This window comes from Lontra canadensis, unplaced genomic scaffold (genome assembly GCF_010015895.1).
Source record: "Lontra canadensis isolate GAN:19392208 unplaced genomic scaffold, GSC_riverotter_1.0 scaffold29, whole genome shotgun sequence".
Classification (NCBI taxonomy): Eukaryota; Metazoa; Chordata; class Mammalia; order Carnivora; family Mustelidae; genus Lontra; species Lontra canadensis.
Genome location: NW_022631023.1, coordinates 7,900,594 through 7,921,116, shown reverse-complemented (window position 1 = coordinate 7,921,116; position 20,523 = coordinate 7,900,594). Strand labels below are relative to the sequence as shown.

Below are 20,523 nucleotides of genomic sequence, written 5' to 3'. Positions count from 1 at the left end.
TACGCTGTAATTATTCTAAGTATGTGTACCCCACAACATTCTCGCAATATGTACACATGGCAAAATATGCAAAGTGGTCATTGCAGTGGTGTTTTAATGGCACAGAAGTGCAGATACCTACATATCCATTGATAAAGCAGGGATGGATATGATATTTTCACTTATCAAAGTTATTCCTCTGATCTGCTCTCTCCCTCTTTCTTAAACACCCATTATGTCTCTGACCTCACTCCTACCACTCTCTGCCTTGTTCGCTCTTTGTTGACCTGTTGGCCTCCTCAACTGTTCCTTATATATGCCTGACCCACTCCCCATTTGTACTTGTTTTTCCCCTCTGCCTAGAATTGAATGCCTTTTCCCAGAGCATGAGCTAGCGCCCTTATTTCCTTTCATGTTTTACTGAAAGTTTTCTCAGTGGAAACTTCTTGGACACCTTACTAAAATGCCAAGGCTACCCCTGCCTAGACAGTTGCTACCCTCTTGCCCTGCTCTACTTTTTTCCTGTTGGCATTTAACATTATTGAACATACTGTATGTCTTATTACTGTGTGTCCTCCCCTATAATGTGAGATCCATGAGGATGATTTTTTTTGTTTGTTTGTTTGCTTGGTTCACTATCGAATCTGGACTGCCTGACAAGCTGCTTGGCACATAGCAAACATTTCCTAGTAAATATTTGTTGACTTAGTGAATGAACGAACTGAATACTAGATTGCAGTTGGAATAAGTTAACTGGTTGACCAGCATTTATAGATTTTAAAAAATAGTGTTGAATGAAAAAAAGCAGTAGAAGCATAATATAGGCCCGAAAGATACCTTTCAAACTCATGATAATGTTTCTTTCTGGGCAGTTAGAGAAGGAAACATTAGAGAGGGTACAAAGAGGGTATTAGCCGTATCTGTACGGTTTTATTTCTTTTAGTAAGAAAGAATCTAAAGCAAATACAGCAAATGTTAGTGATTAATTCTAGGTGTTTGTGATATTATTAATCACTCTGTTTTCCTAAATCACAAAAATACCCGACTTCAAATAAGACACAGAAAGATACATGTTTCGGACTTCATTCCTGGCTTTACATAATTTGTTTTTAAATCAGAGTGAGCATTAATCAGAGAATTGTAGAGTCCTCCAAATTATGATTCATGTGGCTGAGTAGTGTATCAGAGTCTGGGGATTGTGAAATTCCCCAGATGGACTCCTGCATCCAGATTTTGGAGTCCGTTTTTAAATATCTCATTTTACAGATGAAGAGATTGAGTCCCAGAGAGGTAAAGTAACTTTTGCAAGTAAGACAAAAGTGGATTTAGAATCCAGCATTGGATGTGCTTCTGTTTGAGAGTGATCAGTTTGTGGCTGTTTTTACTAGGAGTCATTGTGCTTGGTATAGAATCTTTGTTCATCACTGAACCTGGCATTTGTCATGTGCTCCATAAATACTTATTCTGCGGATGATAGAATTCTTCTTCTTCTTTTTTTTTTTTTTTGATTAAAAAAAAATTTCTTTTTTTCCCCCATTTTGTTTTACTTCTTTTCAGTGTTCCAAAATTCATTGTTTATGCACCACACCCAGTGCTCCATGTAATACGTGCCCTCCATAATACCCACCACCAGGCTTACCCAACCCCCCACCCCTTCCCCTCTGAAACCCTCAGTTTGTTTCTCAGAGTCCACAGTCTCTATGGTTTGTCTCCCCCTCCCAATTCCCCCCTTCTACTGAAACTCAGACTCTGAATTTAGTTTTCTAGAGTTACCATTGAATTTTCTATTGTCAGTTCAGAAAAAAGGAGTACTAAAAGATTCTGAATTACGTTGAGGACGATGTAGAATGTTTATTCCTGGCTTAATTTATGGAACAGAAAATTTTCACTTTCTAAACTACTTTTTTAGAGCAAATTTAGGCTCACAGCAAAATTAAGAGGAAGGTAATCTTCCATAAACCTCCACACATGCATAGCCTCCCCCATTATCAGCATCCCCCAGCTGACTGATATAATTTGAACATTGATGAACCTACACAGACACGTTACAGTCATCCAAGGTCCATAGGTTAAGGGTTCACTCCCTAAGTGTTATGCATTCTTTGGGTTTGGACAATGTGTAATGACATTTATCCATTATTTTGATTTATACAGAGTGTTTTCACTATCCCCCAGATCCTCTGATCTGCCTTTCCAAACCCCTGGCAACCACTATCTTTTTACCATCTCCATTAGTTTTACCTTTTCCAGAATGTCATAGAGTTTGAGTCCTACAGTATGCAGTTCTCAGATAGGCTTCTCTTTCACACATTAAGTTTCTGCCATGTCTTTTCATTGCTTGATAATGATTTCCTTTTAGTGCTGAATAATACTTCATTGTTGGCTTTTGCTAGTTGATTTATCCATTCACCTACTGAAGGACACTTTTTAAAAAGATTTTACTTATTTACTTATTTATTCGAGAGAGAGAGAGAGAGAGAGAGAGAGAGAGAGCGCGCGCGTGCACGAGAGCGCACAAAAGAGTAAGTAGAGGGGAGAGAAAGAAACAGGCTTTCCGCTGAGCAGGGAGCCCGGCGTGGGGCTCAATCCTGAGATTCCTGGTTCATGACCTTAGCTGAAGGCAGACACTTAACTGAGCCACCCAGGCAGCCCTACTGGAGGATATTTTTGTTGCTTTCAAGTTTTGGCCATTTTGAATAAAGCTGTTATAAATACCTACGTGCAGGGTTTTGTGTTGACATGTTTTCAGCTCTTTTGGGTAATTTCAGCTCTTTTGGGTAATTACCATTGCTGGATTGCAGTGATTGCTGGATCATATGACAAGAATATGTTTAGTTTTTGTTTTAGTTTTTGTTTTTAATTTATTTGAGAAACAGAGAGGAGCAAGGGAGGAGGGATAGAGGGAGAAGGAGAAGCAGACTCCCTGCCAAGCAGGGAGCCTGATGTGGGGCTCAGTCTTGGGACCCTGGGATCATGACCTGAGCTGAAGGCAGACACCCACCCAGGTGCCCCTAGTTTTTTGTTTTGTTTAAGATTTTATTTATTACAGAGAGATATAGAGGTAGTGAGAGAATGAGAGTGGGGAGAGGGAAAAGTAGACGGCCCACTGAGCAGGGAGCATAGTGCAGGCTCAGTCCCAGGACTCTGGGATTATGACCTGAGCCGAAGGCAGATGCTTAGCTGACTGAGCCACCCAGATGCCCCAAGAATATGTTTAGTTTTTTTTAAAGAAGTGCCAAACTTTTCCAAAGTGTCTGTACCATTTTGCATTCCCAGCAGCCACAAGTGAGAGTTCCTGCTGCTCCATATCCTCCTTGGCATTTGGACTTGTCCCTTGTGGTCATTGCAGTGTTGGTTTTAATGGCATATGTCCTGAATTTTGACCTCCCTACTAGGTGTATGGTAGTATCTTGTTTTAACTTGCATTTCCCTAATTACATATGATGTGGAGCCTCCTTTCATGTGCTCATTTGCCACCATATACCTTCCTTGATGAGGTGTCTGTTAAGATCTTTTTGAATTAGTTGTTTTCTTTTTGCTGAATTTTAAGAATTCGTTTATATTTTGGGTAACAGACCTTATCAAATATGTCTGCTAAATATTTTCTTCTTGATTGCGGCTTGTCTTCTCATTTTCTTGATAGCAACTTTCAGAGAGAAGTTTTTAATTTTAAAGTCCAGCTTATAAGTTACTTCTTTCATGGATCATGCCTTTGGCATGGTATCTAAAAAGTCATTACTATTTTTTGCATTTTACATTTGGGTCTGTGATTCACTTTTAGTTAATTTTTGTGGAGAGTATAAGGTCTAGATTCTTTTTTCTTTTTCTTTTTTCTTTTCTTTTTTTTTTTCTTTCTTTTTTTTTTTTTTGCATGTAGAAGCCCCAGCATCACTGTTGCAAAGGCTCTATTTACTTCATTTTATTACCTTTGTTATCTTCATCAAAGATCTGTTGATTATATTTGTGTGGGTTCATTCATTTTATTTAAATACGCATGTTTTATGATGACTGCAGAAATATTTGTATAGATGAGAAACACAAATCCTAGTAAGTATTAAAAACATGTAACTACACCTAGGTCATTTTTTCATTTTCTTTTATTGGAAAGAAGTGCTCATTAAAAGGTAGCTTAGACTTCAGAAGCAAAGGTGAACTCTGCAAGGTGCATTCTGTACTTCTACTTCAGAGTAACTATGAGCCCACGTCTGTTGAATCATGCCTTTAGGACATAAACATGTATAACAAGGTTCTCTGTAGATTCTCTGAGGGTGGGCTATTGTTGTGCCTTCTTTCCAGATAGAGAAGACTGGTACAATGACAGCTGCCCTGCCTGTGCTTTCAGGCCTAAGAAGGATGTGTCATTGTATCCCATACAGTGGGAATTTTTATGTTATTGTCAGGAGACATTTGTTGACATTTCTCTCCGCATTGCCTTTTGATATTGTTATGTAGCATACAAACCGGTAGCCTCACAGATGTCCATAAGAACCTTTAATATTGAGGGGTATATTAAGACTCTTTTGTTTGTGAATGACAAAACCTAACTCAGATTTGGCCTAAGTAGTTGGCCCGTGTAATTGAAAAGTCTAGGCATTACCTTCAGGAATGGCTGGATCCAGTTTTATACACATTTTTCTTCCCATTTCTCAGTTTTTCTTTCCTGTTTATTAGCTTTATTTTCAGTCTCTTTTCTCCCTTTTCATTTAGTGTTTCTTTTTAGGTGGGTTCTGTTGATGTATTGAGTTCACTGATTTTTTTCTTCTACAATGTCTAATCTTCCCCAATTTCATCTGATGTATTTTTTCACCTTAAATGCTATAACTTCCGTCTTTAGAATGTCAGTTTGAGTGTTCTTTATGTATTTCACATCTTAATATGTTCAGTCTTTTGACTTCTTGAAGATGTGGAATATGTTTATAGTAACTGTTCTAATGTTCTTGTCTACTAATTCTTTGTGTGTGTGTGTGTGTGTGTGTGTGTGTGTATTATCTATTTATTTATTAACATGTAATGTATTATTTGCCCCAGGGGAACAGGTCTGTGAATCATCAGGCTTACACATTTCACAGCACTCACCATAGCACATACCCTCCCCAGTGTCCATAACGCAGCCACCCTATCCCTACCCCCCAAACCCCAGCCAACCTCAGTTTGTTTCATGAGATTAAGAGTCTCTTACGGTTTTTCTCCCTCACGGTCCCATCTTGTTTCATTTTTTTTCCTTCCCTACCCCCACAAACCCCCGCTCTGCCTCTCAAATTCCTCATATCAGAGAGATCATATGATAATTGTCTTTCTCTGATTGACTTATTTTACTCAGCATAATACCCTCTAGTTCCATCCATGTTGTTGTAAAGGGCAAGATTTTGTTCTTTTGATGGCTGAGTAGTATTCCATTGTGTGTGTGTGTGTGTGTGTGTGTATACACACCATATCTTCTTTATCCATTCATCTGTTGATGGACATCTAGCTTCTTTCCATAGTTTGGCTATTGTGGACATTGCTGCTATAAACATTCAGGTGCATGTGCCCCTTTGGATCACTACATTGGTATCTTTAGTGTAAATACCCAGTAGTGTGATTGCTGGGTCATAGGGTAGCTCTATTTTCAACCTTTTTGAGGAACCTCCATCCTGTTTTCCAGAGTGGCTGTACCAGCTGGCATTCCCACCAACAGTGTGGGAAGGTTCCCCTTTCTCCACATTCTTGCCAACATCTGTCGTTTTCCTGACTTGTTAATTTTAGCCATTCTGACTGGTGTGAGGTGATATCTCATTGTGGTTTTGATTTGTATTTCCCTGATGCCGAGTGATGTGGAGCACTTTTTCATGTATCTGTTGGCCATCTGAATGTCTCGGCAGAAATGTCTATTCATGTCTTCTGCCCATTTCTTGATTGGATTATTTGTTCTTTGGGTGTTGAGTTTGATAAGTTCCTTATAGATTTTGGATACTAGCCCTTTATCTGGTATGTCATTTGTGAATATCTTCTCCCACTGTGTCGGTTGTCTTTTGGTTTGTTGACTATTCTTTTGCTGTGCAAAAGCTTTTGATCTTGATGAAATCCCAATAGTTCATTTTTGCCCTTGTTTCCCTTGCCTTCGGCGATGTTTCTAGGAAGAAGTTGCTGCGGCTGAGGTCGAAAAGATTGCTGCCTGTGTTCTCCTCAAGGATTTTGATGGATTCCTGTCTCACGTTGAGGTCTTTCATCCATTTTGAGTCTATTCTTGTGTGTGGTGTAAGGAAATGGTCCAGCTTCATCCTTCTGCATGTGACTGTCCAGTTTTCCCAACACCACTTGTTGAAGAGACTGTCTTTTTTCCATTTTTTGTCAAAGATTAGTTGACCATAGAGTTGAGGGTCTATTTCTGGGCTCTCTATTCTGTTCCATTGATCTATGTGTCTGTTTTTGTGCCGGTACCTTACTGTCTTGATGATGACAGCTTTGTAATAGAGCTTAAAGTCTGGAATTGTGATGCCACCAACTTTGGCTTTCTTTTTCAACATTCCTCTGGCTATTTGGGGTCTTTTCTGTTCCATATAAATTTTAGGATTATTTGTTCCATTTCTTGGAAAAAAATTGATGGTATCTTGATAGGGATTGTGTTAAATGTGTAGATTGCTTTAGGTAGCATAAACATTTTCACAATATTTGTTCTTCCAATCCAGGAGCATGGAAAGTTTTTCCATTTCTTTATGTCTTCCTCAATTTCTTTCATGAGTACTTTATGGTTTTCTGAGTACAGAGTCTTTGCCTCTTTGCTTAGGTTTATTCCTGTGTTTTTGGGTACAGTTGTAAATAGGATTGACTCCTTAATTTCTCTTTCTTCTGTCTTGCTGTTGGTGTATAGAAATGCAACTGATTTCTGTGCATTGATTTTATATCCTGACACTTTACTGAATTCCTGTATGAGTTCTAGCAGTTTTGGAGTGGAGTCTCTTGGGTTTTCCACGTGAAGTATCATATTGGCAAAGAGTGAGAGTTTGACTTCTTTGCTGATTCAGATGCCTTTAATTTCTTTTTGTTGTCTGATTGCAGAGGCTAGGACTTCTAGTACTGTGTTGAATAGCAGTGGTGATAGTGGACATCCCTGCCATGTTCCTGACCTTAGGGGAAAAGCTCTCTGTTTTTCCCCATTGAGAATGATATTTGATGTGGGTTTTTCATAGATGGCTTTGATGATATTGAGGTATGTACCCTCTATGCCTACACCGTGAAGAGTTTTGATCAAGAAAGGATGCTGTACTTTGTCAAATGCTTTTTCAGCATCTGTTGAGAGGATCATATGGTTCTTGTTCTTTTTTTTATTAATGTAGTGTATTACATTGATTGATTTGCAGATGTTGAACTAATCTTGCAGCCCAGGAATAAATCCCACTTGGTCATGGTGAATAATCCTTTTAATGGATCCTGTTGGATCCTGTTGGCTAAACTTTGGTGAGAATTTTCTCATCTGTGTTTATCAAGGATATTGGTCTCTAATTCTCCTTTTTGATGGGTCCTTTGTCTGGTTTTGGGATCAAGGTAATGCTGGCCTCATAAATGAGTTTAGAACTTTTCCTTCCATTTCTTTTCTTTTCTTTTTTTTTTTTTTTGAAACAGTTTCAGGAGAATAGGTATTAATTCTTCTTTAAATGCTTAGTAGAATTCCCCTGGGAAGTCGTCTGGCCCTGGGCTCTTGTTTGTTGGGAGATTTTTGATGACTGCTTCAGTCTTCTTACTGGATATGGGTCTATTCAGGTGTTCTATTTCTTCCTGGTTCAGTTGTGGTGGTTTATATGTCTCCAGGAATGCATCCATTTCTTCCAGATTGTCAAATTTGTTGGCATATATTTGCTCATAATATGTTCTTAAAATTGTTTGTATTTCTTTGGTGTTGGTTGTGATCTCTCCTCTTTTATTCATGATTTTATTAATTTGGGTCCTTCCTCTTTTCTTTTTGATAAGTCTGGCCAGGGGTTTATCAATCTTATTAGTTCTTTCAGAGAACCAGCTCCTAGTTTCGTTGATCTGTTCTGCTGTTCTTTTGGTTTCTGTTTCATTGATTTCTGCTCTGATCTTTATTATTTCTCTTCTCCTGCTGGGTTTAGGCTTTCTTTGCTGTTCTTTCTCTAGCTCCTTTAGGTGTAGGGTTAGGTTGTGTACTTGAGACCTTTCTTGTTTTTTGAGAAAGGCTTGTATTGCTATATACTTTTCTCTCAGGACTGCCTTTGCTGTGTCCCAAAGATTTTGAACAGTTGTGTTTTCATTTTCATTTGTTTTCCTGAATTTTTTCAATTCTTCTTTAATTTCCTGGTTGACCCATTCATTCTTTAGTAGGATGCTCTTTCGCCTCCATGTATTTGAGTTCTTTCCAGCTTTCCTCTTGTGATTGAGTTCTAGCTTCAGAGCATTGTGGTCTGAAAATATGCAGGGAATGATCCCAATCTTTTGGTACTGGTTGAGACCTGATTTTGACCCAGGATGTGATCTATTCTGGAGAATGTTCCATGTGCACTAGAGAAGAAAGTGTATTCTGTTGCTTTGGGATGGAATGTTATGAATATATCTGTTACATCCATCTGGCCTGGTGTGTCTTTTAAAGCCTTTATTTCCTTGTTAATCTTTTGCTTAGATGATCTGTCCATTTCAGTGAGGGGGGTGTGTGTTAAAGTCCCCTAGTATTATCGTATTATTGTCAATGTATTTCTTTGATTTTATTAATTGGCTTATATAATTGGCTGCTCCCATGTTAGGACATAGATATTTAAAATTGTTAGCTCTTCTTGTTGGACAGACACTTTAAGTAGGATATAGTGTCCTTCCTCATCTCTTATTATAGTCTTTGGCTTAAAATCTAATATATCTGACATAAGGATTGCCACCCCAGCTTTCTTTTGATGTCCATTAGCATGGTAAATTGTTTTCCAACCCCTCACTTTCAATCTGGAGTTGTCTTTGGGTCTAAAATGAGTTTCTTGTAGACAACATATCGATGGGTCTTATATTTTTACCCATCCTGATACCCTGTGTCTTTTGATTTGGGCATTTAGCCCATTTACATTCAGAGTAACTATTGAGAGATGTGAATTTAGTGCCACTGTATTGCCTGTAAGGTGACTGTTACTGTATATTATCTCTTTTCCTTTCTGGTCTGTTACTTTTAGGCTCTTTGCTTAGAGAACCAGGGCCAGGCTAAGTAATCTGCTTGGGTTTGCTCTGGGTAGCTTTTGTTCCCTGAATGCTTTCTGTACAACTATGGAGGATGGGAATGAGGATGGTGGCCTCACAGTCTCTGGCCCTGTAGGAGCCAAGGGCTCAGGGCCCCACTTCTTAGTGTGCCCTCAGAGAAAAGCAGTCAAAAGCTGTTTCCCTGGTCACCAGCTACACTTGGAGCTCACCCAGCTGTGACTGCCTGTTTCTATCTCCGGTGCATGGCACCGTTTGGCATCTCCTAACCCAGTAGATTCCTGCAGCATGCTCCCGAGCTCCTCCTCCCAGAGGAGGAAGGAGGGGGGTCTCTCCGAATCTGCCACTTGTGGGGTCCCTGCTCAAAGAGCAGTGGCTAGACTGTGCCTTGGATCATGGTGTGAGGAAACCCTGAGCTGAGAGCCCACTCCTCGGCTCCGTCTCTGTAGCTGGCTTCCGTGCTCCGATACCTGGCAGCTCTTCCACAGTCAGACACCCCTGGTCTTTATGTGATCCCACGGGTCCTCAGACCTGGAGGGCTCCACCCCCTGCTTAGCTTCTGGAATGACATCCCTCAGTAGAGCAGACTTCTAAACGTTTTCATTTTGTGCTCTGCTTCTCTCTCACTTGCTGGGAGCCAGCCCCTCCCACTGTGGTCCATATTCCTGTCACTTCGGATTCACTTCTCCGCACATCCTACCTTCTGGAAAGTGGTCGATTTTCTGTTCCTGGAATTGCTGCTCTTCTTTTCTATCTCCTGTTGAGTTTGTAGGTGTTTAGAATGGTTTGATAACTACCTAGCTGAAGTCCTGGGACCTGATGATATTTCAGTCTCCCATTCCTCTGCCATCTTGCCAACTTCAGATATTCTTGATTTGTCATTGGATGAAATAGATGTATAACTTTTGCCTCTCTGATGGATAATTAAGTTGTGTGACTTCTTAAAAATCCTTCAAAAACATTTCTTCATGTTGGAAATTATCAGAATCAGAGGATTCTCTGCACAGTTTTTCATGTTTGCACTAAGGTTTTTATACCCAATGATGTGCACAAGTCATGCCTGAGAAGAGGCCCAACCTGGGTGGCTCAGTCATGAGGCGTCTGCCTTTGGCTCAGTTCATGATTCTCAGGTCCTGGAATTGAGCTCCACATTGGGCTTCCCGCTTGGCGGGAAGCCCGCTTCTCCCTCTCCCACTCCCCCTGCTTGTGTTCCTTCTCTCGCTGTCTCTTTTAAAAATTCTCTAGCTGATGAGTCTCTCCCTGACCCTTCTACGCAGAGAAGGCCTTGTCTACTAATTCTATCATCTGTGTCGTTTCTGAGTATTTTCAGTCGACTCATTTTTCTCTTCTTATAGATCATATTTTCCTTCTTTGCGTACCTAGTAATTTTTTATTAATACGAGACATTGTTACTGATATTTGTGTGTATCTATAAATATTTTTGAGCTTCCTTTTGGGATGCAGTAACGTTATTTGGAAGCAGTGTAAGTCTTTGGAGTCTTGTTTTAAGTTTTGATAGGTGGGACCATAGTGGTATTTGGTCAAGGGCTATCTTTTTATTCACAACTGAATCAGAATGCTTCTGAACACTCTGCCCATTACTCCATGGATTACGATGTTTTCCAGTATGGCTGGTAGAAGCAGGAATTATTTGTGGCCCTGTGTGAGTGCTGACTCTTGTTTCCTTATTAGTCTTTCTAGTCGTTCTTCCCTTGGTTTGGGTTTCAGGTGGTTGTCCCACATGCATACACTGATTAGTACTCACCTGAAGACTCAACTCGGGGGGACTAGGTAAGGATCTCTGGATTTCTCTGTGGAGCAGTCTTCTCTTGGTCCTCTGCCCTGTGAATGTGTGCTGCCTTGGCTGCCCTGGACTCCTGTCTCTGTCTTCTGAACTGAGACTGCCATTGTCCCTGCCTGGGTTCCTTCTCCCTGTACTGAAATTCCATTCAGTAAGCTGGAGCAGTCATAGGGCTTGTGTTGTGTTTTTCAGGGGTCACTCTGTTTTGTTGCCTGAAAATCACTCAGTGTCTTGCAAACCTTTGTTTCATGTGTTTTGTCCTTGTTTATTTGTTTTGGGCAAGAGTGTAAATCCAAATCCTTGTTAACTCCATCTTGACCACCAGTGGTAATTAGAGTGTGGGCTCTCTTGGTTTTTTGAAAAAGACTTTTACCATGTAGTGGGAACCCCAAACTGATATTCTTAATAACTGTTAATTCTAGTGGAATAGAACCTCTTTTAGTATCTATATAGTACACCTAATGGGCGCCTCACACTGATCCTGATTGAGCCATGTGTTCACCAGTGGATTGATCCTATGACCTGGAAAATGGTGCATATTTCAGTTGGTCGGTCTCCTGGGTCATATGCTTCTCCCCATTCATTTTTGAGATGGAGCACTAGTCCCAGTTCTGCCATTGCTGTGTGGAGTAGGGACATGGTGGCACCAAAAGGAGGGGATGCTAGGCAGGTGAACAATAGGGAATTTCTATATATGTGAAAGAGAATGAGGTAATGTCAAAGAAAAGTAAAACTTTGTATTGTAATTGGGTTCAGAAAACTCTCTGAGATACCTTTTAATTTGAGCATCATTCAAATAACCTGAGCAATGAGATCTGAATAAATTCATTTTTCAACCAATTGACATTATACTAGGTTTTGTAGAGTTTAGGGAAAAGGACCCAGGAAAAGATAAGGAAGGTGGGAGGCTGGGGAGCCAGGGGATGGGGAAGATTAAAAAAAAGTGTTTTTTATAAATTTAGCAGGTATGGTTTATAATCTGTCATGTATCTTATGCTGTGATTGCTTTTTTAATGTAATTACCTAAATTTTGAAGTTGAAATAGTCCTGGGTGATAGGATGTTGGTCTTGTGGCATATCTGAGAGATTTATCTTCATATGCCTTTTGAGGAAAAGCAAAGTTTGAGCAAATGCAATCTGATTGAGATCTGAGTCTAAGTAGTCTGGCTAAAACAGTGCTTCGGAACTTGGGATGGTGTGCAGGAGCAGGATTACATATGTACCGAATCTGCATGAACAAACGTCCCCAAAGTTGTTTCTGGCTTTTTTTTAGTGAAAAGCTCATCTTTGCTAAAAGGGTTACTTATTTTTTATTTAGTAGTTTCTCTTAGAATGAGAATGTTCTTTGTAAAATCTGTAGGAAGGAGGAAAAAGCTCTGGACCTGGAGTCACAAGGTCAGGATTCTTTGGTTTGCCTCTAAATAAGTAGGACATTAGGCCAATTTCTAGCCTCTTTCATGCATAAGTCAATTCACAAGTGGAGATACTATGCCTACAATGGGAGTTTAGTTTGTGAGTAGCTAGAAGAGGGGGTGGTTGAGTTAACTAACTTCAGGCTTGGTAATATTAGCTTTCTAGGTTAAAATGTTTGTCCTTGAGATAGATTTCCCAAAAAGCATAAATGGGGCCAGCCAGGATGTGGTTCTGTAGCATCCAAAACAAAACAAAATCCCTGATCATTGGAACTGAGTAAATCTGTGGTTTTCGGACCTTTTCTTAAAGCCAAGAACTACATTTAGAGATAAAATAATTAAAAGCTGATTAAGAGCAAACCAAATGGAAGATCTAGCCTAGATGTACCCCTTATCTAACCGTATCGTTTGGAGGGGTTGGAAAATGACTGTATTAGCTGATTGTTCCTTTCAGCTCTAAAATTTCTTTGATTTTCAAAGTGTAGGGAATACAGTGACTTAGAGACTATTACTGCCTTAAAATATTTTGAAAAAATTAAGTTACTTATTTTTAATGAATTTTTTTTTTACTTTATTTGGCATAAAATAATATATTTCATTCTTTACTAGTAAAATATAATAAAGGTTGAATTATTTTCTTTGGGGTACAGAAATCTCTTAAGCAAAAATACTGATCTCTAGTTAAAATTATTATAAATACTATTCATAAGTTCAGCTCATTTAGGTAATTTTATTTCCTCATAGGTACTAACATTTTAAAAAATTTTTCATTGATAGGATCCTAATCTAACATTTTAAGTAATTAGTTTGCAAGCAAAATATTTTTCCTTATCTATTTTCTTTAACTTAAGCATATTTTTGAGAAAAAATTAAATTTATCTTTTGGAACAGGGTCATTATCGTTATTGTGCTGCTCTTTCTATGCTGGGGGAATATGACTGGGCCCTGCAAGCAAACATAAAAGCTCAAAAACTCTGTAAAAATGACCCTGAGGGAATCAAGGATCTAATTCAGCAGCATGTAAAGTTACAAAAACAAATAGAAGACCTGCAAGGTATTTCACCTAAGATTCTTTGGTTACAGTCGAATTCCCTTTAAAACTTTTGAAGGTGGGTTTCTTGGATTAATGGAGGACCATAAATCAACTCTCAGGTGATTTGTGCTTATTTTGTTATGTTATCCTGGTTAAGTCATTGAAGTTTTCCATTTCTGTCTGTTGAAGTATGTTAGTGTTATATTCCACTAGGTAATTATAAATGATTTGAATTTTTTATTTGAAATAACAAATTATTATTTACTCTTCTGTAGTAAAATATGCCACCTTGAGATTTTAGGTAAAGTGAAGACTTTTGAAACAAAATTATTTAAAATTTTTTCCTCCGTTATGGTTATTTCTTAAAGAAAAGACCCTTCGGTAGAATTGTTTGATGTTTTTGCACCAAGTGTGTGGCTCATTCTATAGCATGCGGAACATTTTTGCATATATACATCTGTATGTGGGTATGTACACATATATCACAAATCAGGTGTGTGGGCTAGGAATTCTAGATTTTCATTCTCTTGTTTTCTCTCCTAAGTATTTTGCTTTCTCCAGTGCCTAAAATTCCCTTACTCTATACTTTTAGTGTATAGGTCTTTCCTTTTTTATCTTTTTGGGTATTTAGTGTCTTAGGGAGCTGAGCTGAGCTGTTATTATCCAGTATAACATGATTATAAGATTGTGAGCTCTTTGAAGACAGGTACCATTTCTGATTCAGATTTATATACTCCTGCATCTAGTCGATGATCACATGTAATGGTATGTCAAATAAGGCTGTGTAACATTTTGCTGACGCCATCCTAAAACTCAGAACATCTGAAAATATAAAATTATTAAGGTTTATTTTTCAGTTCTGTAAATTTGATGTTCTTACTGTCAGCTTAAGGGGTATCTGAAAATCTCTTCAAAGTATGTGTTGCCAATCCACTGATTACTATGCATGTGTGTGATTGATTTTTATAGGTCGAACACCAACTAGAAATCCAATTAAAGCCTTTTATGAAAGCAGGTGAGTTAATTCCAATCAGATCAGTAGCTGTTACTTGGGATGGCTTTGCCCTGTGGATTTAAGAATCACTCTATCTGATGCTTTGTGGCTAATAACAACCACAGTAAAATTGGGGAGGGAAGAAAGAGGGGTTTGTGTCTCAGATCAGGTGACCTGTGAATTGTCAGATTTGTTTTGCCAACTGTTTTACTGAACCATTTCTATGCATATTTGTGGGAGCTCAGTAGCCTAAGCCTTGGGAAAAGGTGGGTGAAGTGTTAAGTGGATGTCACTGTGCGTGGGTGGGAGCAGTTTTTACATTGAGGGTCCTGGCAGAGAGCAGGGACACAGTCTTTACCTTTAACCCTTAGCCTCTGTCCTGGAAACATCTGCCACCAGCCTCCCAGTATCTTGTTAAGGACTAGGACACTTTCTGTTAGAAATAGACAACAGACAGATTCGAATATACTCACAAGGAAACAAATAACAGCCAGGGTTCTACATTTATTACTTGGCACTAAAAACAGATATTTTCCCCACATGCTTTAGATGCCTAAGATATTGAAGCTGTTAAATTTAAGACCGGGAGAATTACTTATTTTAATATTAGAAACCAGAATACATATTGAACTGTTCTTAATCTATTTTGAGTTTTTACTATGAAATTTAAAGCAATATTTGTGTATAAAGCCCAATCTCAGAGGTGATCCTTTTTAAAAACAGTATGACCCTGCTTTCAAGGAAGAAAAGTGGTATTTGCTGGAACCTATTTATTTGAAGGATAACTTTTTAAAAATGCATGCTAATCAGTAGAAATAAAATTATTATTTCTCATATTCCCTCTCAGGGCCTACATACCCAGTTTATCAGCACCTGCCTTTAGTACTTCACTTAACTTTGTGGAAACCGAAAAAGATTCCAGAAAATCTAACCACGAAATGGCAAACGGTGGTAATCAGAATCTAAAGGTAGGTTCAGTTAAAAGCTAAAATTAAAATGGTTTCAAGTATAGGTAGTCTCATGTTTTCACAGTAGTAATCTGGTGAGAACGGAAATTAAGTATTTTGATGGTATGAATTCCTTTTTGCCTCTAATATGAAGAGAGTGAGTCTTTTTAATATTCTAAATATCTCCTTCAACTATGAATATTTCAGTATTACAGTTTCTTTTGAGATCACATTTGTGTGTTTTCAAAATATATTTTTTCTAAATTTCATTTTACTACTTGGATAGTTCTCTTAGTATGCTTTTCCTGCTTTACATGTCTCTCAGTCAAACAGCCACTTGGGAATGAGTGACTGACAGTGGGGTCTAGTGGCCTTGTCATCCCATTCCTTATAGTGCTTTCAATTTTTCTTCTCCCTTTTCCCTTTTGCAATCTCTTAGCTACCTGACACCACACTTGCCCATCCGACTTGTGTTATGTTGGGCCTGGGAGGCACACCCTTCCCATCTCTGCCCAAGGCATTTCTGCAGCCTTTGTTCCTTTTCCCAGCAGTGGTCCCCAGCCTTGACTCCCTGCTGAGCTTACCAGCACCCAGGCCTCATGGTTTCTGAGGGCACCTCTAAGCCTTTTAGCCTGGCTCTGTGATTGGTATCCCAAATGACCTGAATCTGAGTTTTCCTCTGAACAGCAGTGTGCTAAAAACTTGGCATTATCACCACGTCCACGTTAATACTTCTTTCTAGGATTTGCAAGGGAAAAAGGAAGTGGTGTTTTGGAGTATGAGCCTAGTAGGCATTAAGGGAACTTTTCCAGCTCACTGTGTAGTTCTTTTATTGTTAATAAAAATCTCAGAGGCTGTATTCAGTTAGAGGAGCATAAGGAAAGATGCGATAATATTTATTCAGTATACTTATTGAACAATAGACCTGTCAGGCATCATGCCAAGTGTTGGAAGTTGAATTATCATTAGAGAATTTGTCATATTAGAATCTCTTATCATTAGTTATCATTTTGTTTGTTTATTCATTTAGGCCTAATTACCAGCTGGTTATTTTAGGCTCTAGGGTAAATTCTGTTCTATTCTTTTTTATTACTTAGTTATTGAATTCTTTATGGCTTTATTTTTTTGAAAATCTCACAAATTTTGTTTTCATGGGTAGGTGGTAGATGAAGCTTTGAAGGTAGATGATTGTGACTGTCATCCTGAATTTCTACCACCATCAGGTAAGATTCTGCCACCATCAGGTAAGATTGTTTGCTGAATTAATACAGCATTCCTAAAACTGCAGCCCCAGCATTTGCATGAGTCTTGCATACATTTGCTGTTACTTTCCTTTTACTTCATAATGCTTCTGTGTTAAGAAAACACTGAATAGGGCGCCTGGGTGGCTCAGTGGGTTAAGCCGCTGCCTTCGGCTCAGGTCATGATCTCAGGGTCCTGGGATCGAGTCCCGCATCGGGCTCTCTGCTCAGCAGGGAGCCTGCTTCCCTCTCTCTCTCTCTCTCTCTCTCTGCCTGCCTCTCCATCTACTTGTGATCTCTGTCAAATAAATAAACAAAATCTTTAAAAAAAAAAACAACACTGAATACTTATTTGAAATCAACACTTAGTCTTTTCATATTGTTTAATAAATTTAATTTTAGAAATTCAAGTAAATGGAATAGAAAGGAAGGACAAAAACTCTTTGTCTGATACCTAATTTCCATGAGGCCAGTGTTTTTCACCTTCAGTTTCATTAAAGCCCCTGACTCAGGAGGCTATTGAGACAGAGTTTTTCCCGGTTTGCCTCCTCCTCCTACAGGTACTGTTCATGTATGTCCTGTATGTACATCTCTGCTTTATATATTAAAAATTCAGATTCTTTTTTCATCCCCTTAAACTAACTTTCACCCTTTTCAGGGTGGTTTTCAGAATGGATGCCTTAGGCCAATACTAGTTTAACTGGTACATGCTCAGTGTGTATGTTTATTTCTGCATCTAATAAATACGCAGACACACACAGCAGGACTTCTTTTACTTGGCATCATTGGGAAATAAAGGGTCCAGAGAAGTGAACGTTCATCTTCCATTTATTTCTCAGTCTCCCTTTTTTTTTTTAAGATTTTATTTATTTATTTGACAGACAGAGATCACAAGTAGGCAGAGAGGCAGGCAGAGAGAGAGAGAGAGGAAGGGAAGCAGGCTCCCCGCTGAGCAGAGAGCCCGATGTGGGGCTTGATCTCGGGACCCTGGGATCATGACCTGAGCTGAAGGCAGAGGCTTTAACCCACTGAGCCACCCAGGTGCCCCTAGATGCAAATTTTTTGTCTGAAGCTTTCAGAGGTTATGGGGATGAGATTGCTGACCTGATAGTGATCTTGTTGGTGATCTCTTTTCCTTTTTCTTGTTGGCTGGTTTGTTTTCAGTGTTTCTGCTTCTGGCAGCCATTTCTGTCTTTTCCTTCCCGAAGTTCTGTCTCTTCTCAGGCTTCAGTGCCACATACCCAGCTGTTTACCACTGGCCCTTCCCGTTTGGTTAGCACATTAGAAAATTACAAAGAGGGAGACTCAGGTGATTGTCTTATCTGATGTAAGTCTAATAGCACATGAAAAATCCTTGAGGATAAAACTTTTCTTTTGGAAAAATCTTTTTAATTTACTGATATTTCTTGGACGGTTGTTATCAGATAGCACATTTAATTAAATGTTTTAAATACCACCTACACTTCAGCATCTGGATTTAGTCAAAGAAATTGAGGTCCCAGGGTTAGGGCTGTGTAGTTTTGCCTGAAATCAGAAGGAATCAAATTAGAACTCTCCTGCCTTTCTGGAAGCCTCTTTTGTGTTCTGAGGCCATCCAAACCCGCTTGGCTCTGATCCCCTTCTTAATTCATAGGTTCTGACTTGCCTCCGCTATCTCTTCCCAAAGCTTCCATCAAAAAAACCCTGTCCCTATTGCTGTGCTTTCTTCTACATACCTTTGTGCATGGCCCTCCCCACTCCAAAGTATGCAGTGGTCCTTGCTCTTGCCAGTGGGACAAAGGCTGGGCTCACAGAGCTGGAGTATCAGAAGCAAAGGACCCATGAGCACTCGCTCCAGCTGGCCTTCACTGCCCCTTTCTAACTTTCTTTTCTTACCCAGCTTACCAGATCACACAGGCTTAGTACTTAATGTTTCTTAAAGTAAATGTCATTCTTGGGTTTGGCCCATCCCATCTAAATCCTACTTGTTTCTCTCTCTTTCTCTCTCAAACTTTTATTTATTTGAGAGAGAGCAAGTATGAGTGGAAGAAGGGGCAGAGGGAAAGGGACAAGCAAACCCCTCGCTGAGCACAGAGCCCACTGTGGGGCTCCATCCCAGAACCCCAGAATTATGACCTGAGCCAAAATCAGATGCTTAACTGACTGAGCCACGCAGGTGCCCCAAATCCTACTTGTTCCTTAAAGCTAAATACAAATGCTGTATCCCCACTAAGGTTTTTCCTGGCCACTGGACCTTAAGTGATGTCCACCTCTGTGAGTTGTAAGAGCAGTTAATATGGAATTCATACGTCAGTAACAACGTGTTGTCTTCTCGTCTAACTAAAGGTGATTGTTGTGTAATTCCTGGTGACTGCCTTTTCTTCCCATCTGATTATAAAAACCTGAGGACAGGAACTGTGGCCTGTATCTTTCTATATCTACTTTAGGCTTAAGTAATACCATGTGATTAATGTTCACAATACTTTTATAGCATACATAGACAAACATCATTGTGTCTGGTTTTTCACCTGTTTGTACTAATTACACTCACATAGAATATTGCTTCCTTTGCTGCTTATTCCAATGTACATATTTTTAATTAATTTTTTCAGGCTTGTTGATTTTTATGAACAGATTTCAGGAACAAATACTTTGTATTCACAGGTCAGCCTCCAAAATATAAAGGAAAACAAAAATCTCGAAACAATGAATTGGAGAAGTTCAGGTATGTTTTTTATCTGTGTGGTTTTTTTCCCCCCTTTCAAATATCAAAGGCCTATCTTTAGGAGAGTGTTGTTTTTGGCTAAAGGATTATTAATCCTGAGTGTTAGTAAATGTCTCGAAAGCATGGAATATGAGATATAGCAGTGTTAATTCTTAAAAATCCCAAAATATATTCTAATACAAAGAAAAAATATTCAGAAAAGTATAAAGTGAGAGTCACATCTTCTCCTTGCTCACCTTATTTCACCTTTCCCACAGTTGCTTCTCTGGTGGCTTCCTTTAGGGACTCTGTGTTAATGAGTTCGTGGCCACCTGGAAGCAGGCATGGGTATGTGTATATTTAGGGACCCTTCTGGGTAGTTTTCATTAAAGGAACATGTTCACTAATGAAGCGACCACTTATAAAGTTAGTTCTAACAAACACCCCCGACCACCAAAATTAACAGTAGGACCTCTTGCCACCCATCTTTATAATTGACTCCTCTCTTGCCTACCAGCTATATATTGATTGCAAAGTGAAACTGTAAATCTTACAGTGAATGTAGAAGTTCATGAGGTCAAGGAAAGTGATGCTGGAGACCCTGCAAAACCATTTCTGCCACAATTAGACCAGCTGTCAGCTTTCTTTTCTTTCTCCTGATGAGGTGCTTCAGGGAGAAGGATTTTAATACCAAAGCACTAAGAGAAACTAGTAAAACTCCATCTTCAGAAAATGACTGTTTTTTGATGTTGCTACAAAAGTTTAAATTTAAAGCAAGGGCTTAGATACTATGTTCTTTTATTCTGTAGGAAAATCCCGAGTCTTCCCTTCCCCTGTTAAACCTCAAAATAAACCAAAAACATACAGTGCTACTCTTTGAATGCATAGTTATAGTTTTAAACTGTTCTGCTAAAAAAAAATTTATTTTCCAGTGTTTTGTTTTTGTTTTCAAATTGAGGTCTTCTTATTTGATTATGTCTACTTCGTGGAGATCAACATCCTTAATTTTCATGGCTACAGGATAATTCATAGTATAGGTGTATATTTGAAGAAGAAATTTCTAGAGTGGAATTGCTCTGTCAAAGAGGATGTGTGGTTTTAACTTTGCTAGATGCTGTCACATTGTCCTCCCAGAAAGTGAGCACGTTGCACACTCTTACTGAGCTGTGGGGGAGTGTGTTGTAATAAAAAATGTGTGTATATATTTGGTCTCTGTCCTCAGTTCTTGTCACAGAGCACTTAAAACCCTTGGAACTCTCAGAGTG

General features: G+C 39.0%; 1 protein-coding gene across 1 annotated transcript in view; it reads left to right on the top strand.

The window, feature by feature from the left end:
• The window catches only part of TTC3 (tetratricopeptide repeat domain 3), a 123,042-nt gene that overhangs the window by 32,257 nt on the left and 70,262 nt on the right, over positions 1-20,523 (top strand). Inside the window, exons 12-16 of the mRNA XM_032865338.1 lie at positions 13,252-13,414; positions 14,363-14,408; positions 15,235-15,355; positions 16,494-16,557; positions 19,219-19,279. Of these exons, the coding sequence (XP_032721229.1) occupies positions 13,252-13,414; positions 14,363-14,408; positions 15,235-15,355; positions 16,494-16,557; positions 19,219-19,279 (455 nt within the window). The remainder of the gene's footprint in view (positions 1-13,251; positions 13,415-14,362; positions 14,409-15,234; positions 15,356-16,493; positions 16,558-19,218; positions 19,280-20,523) is intronic.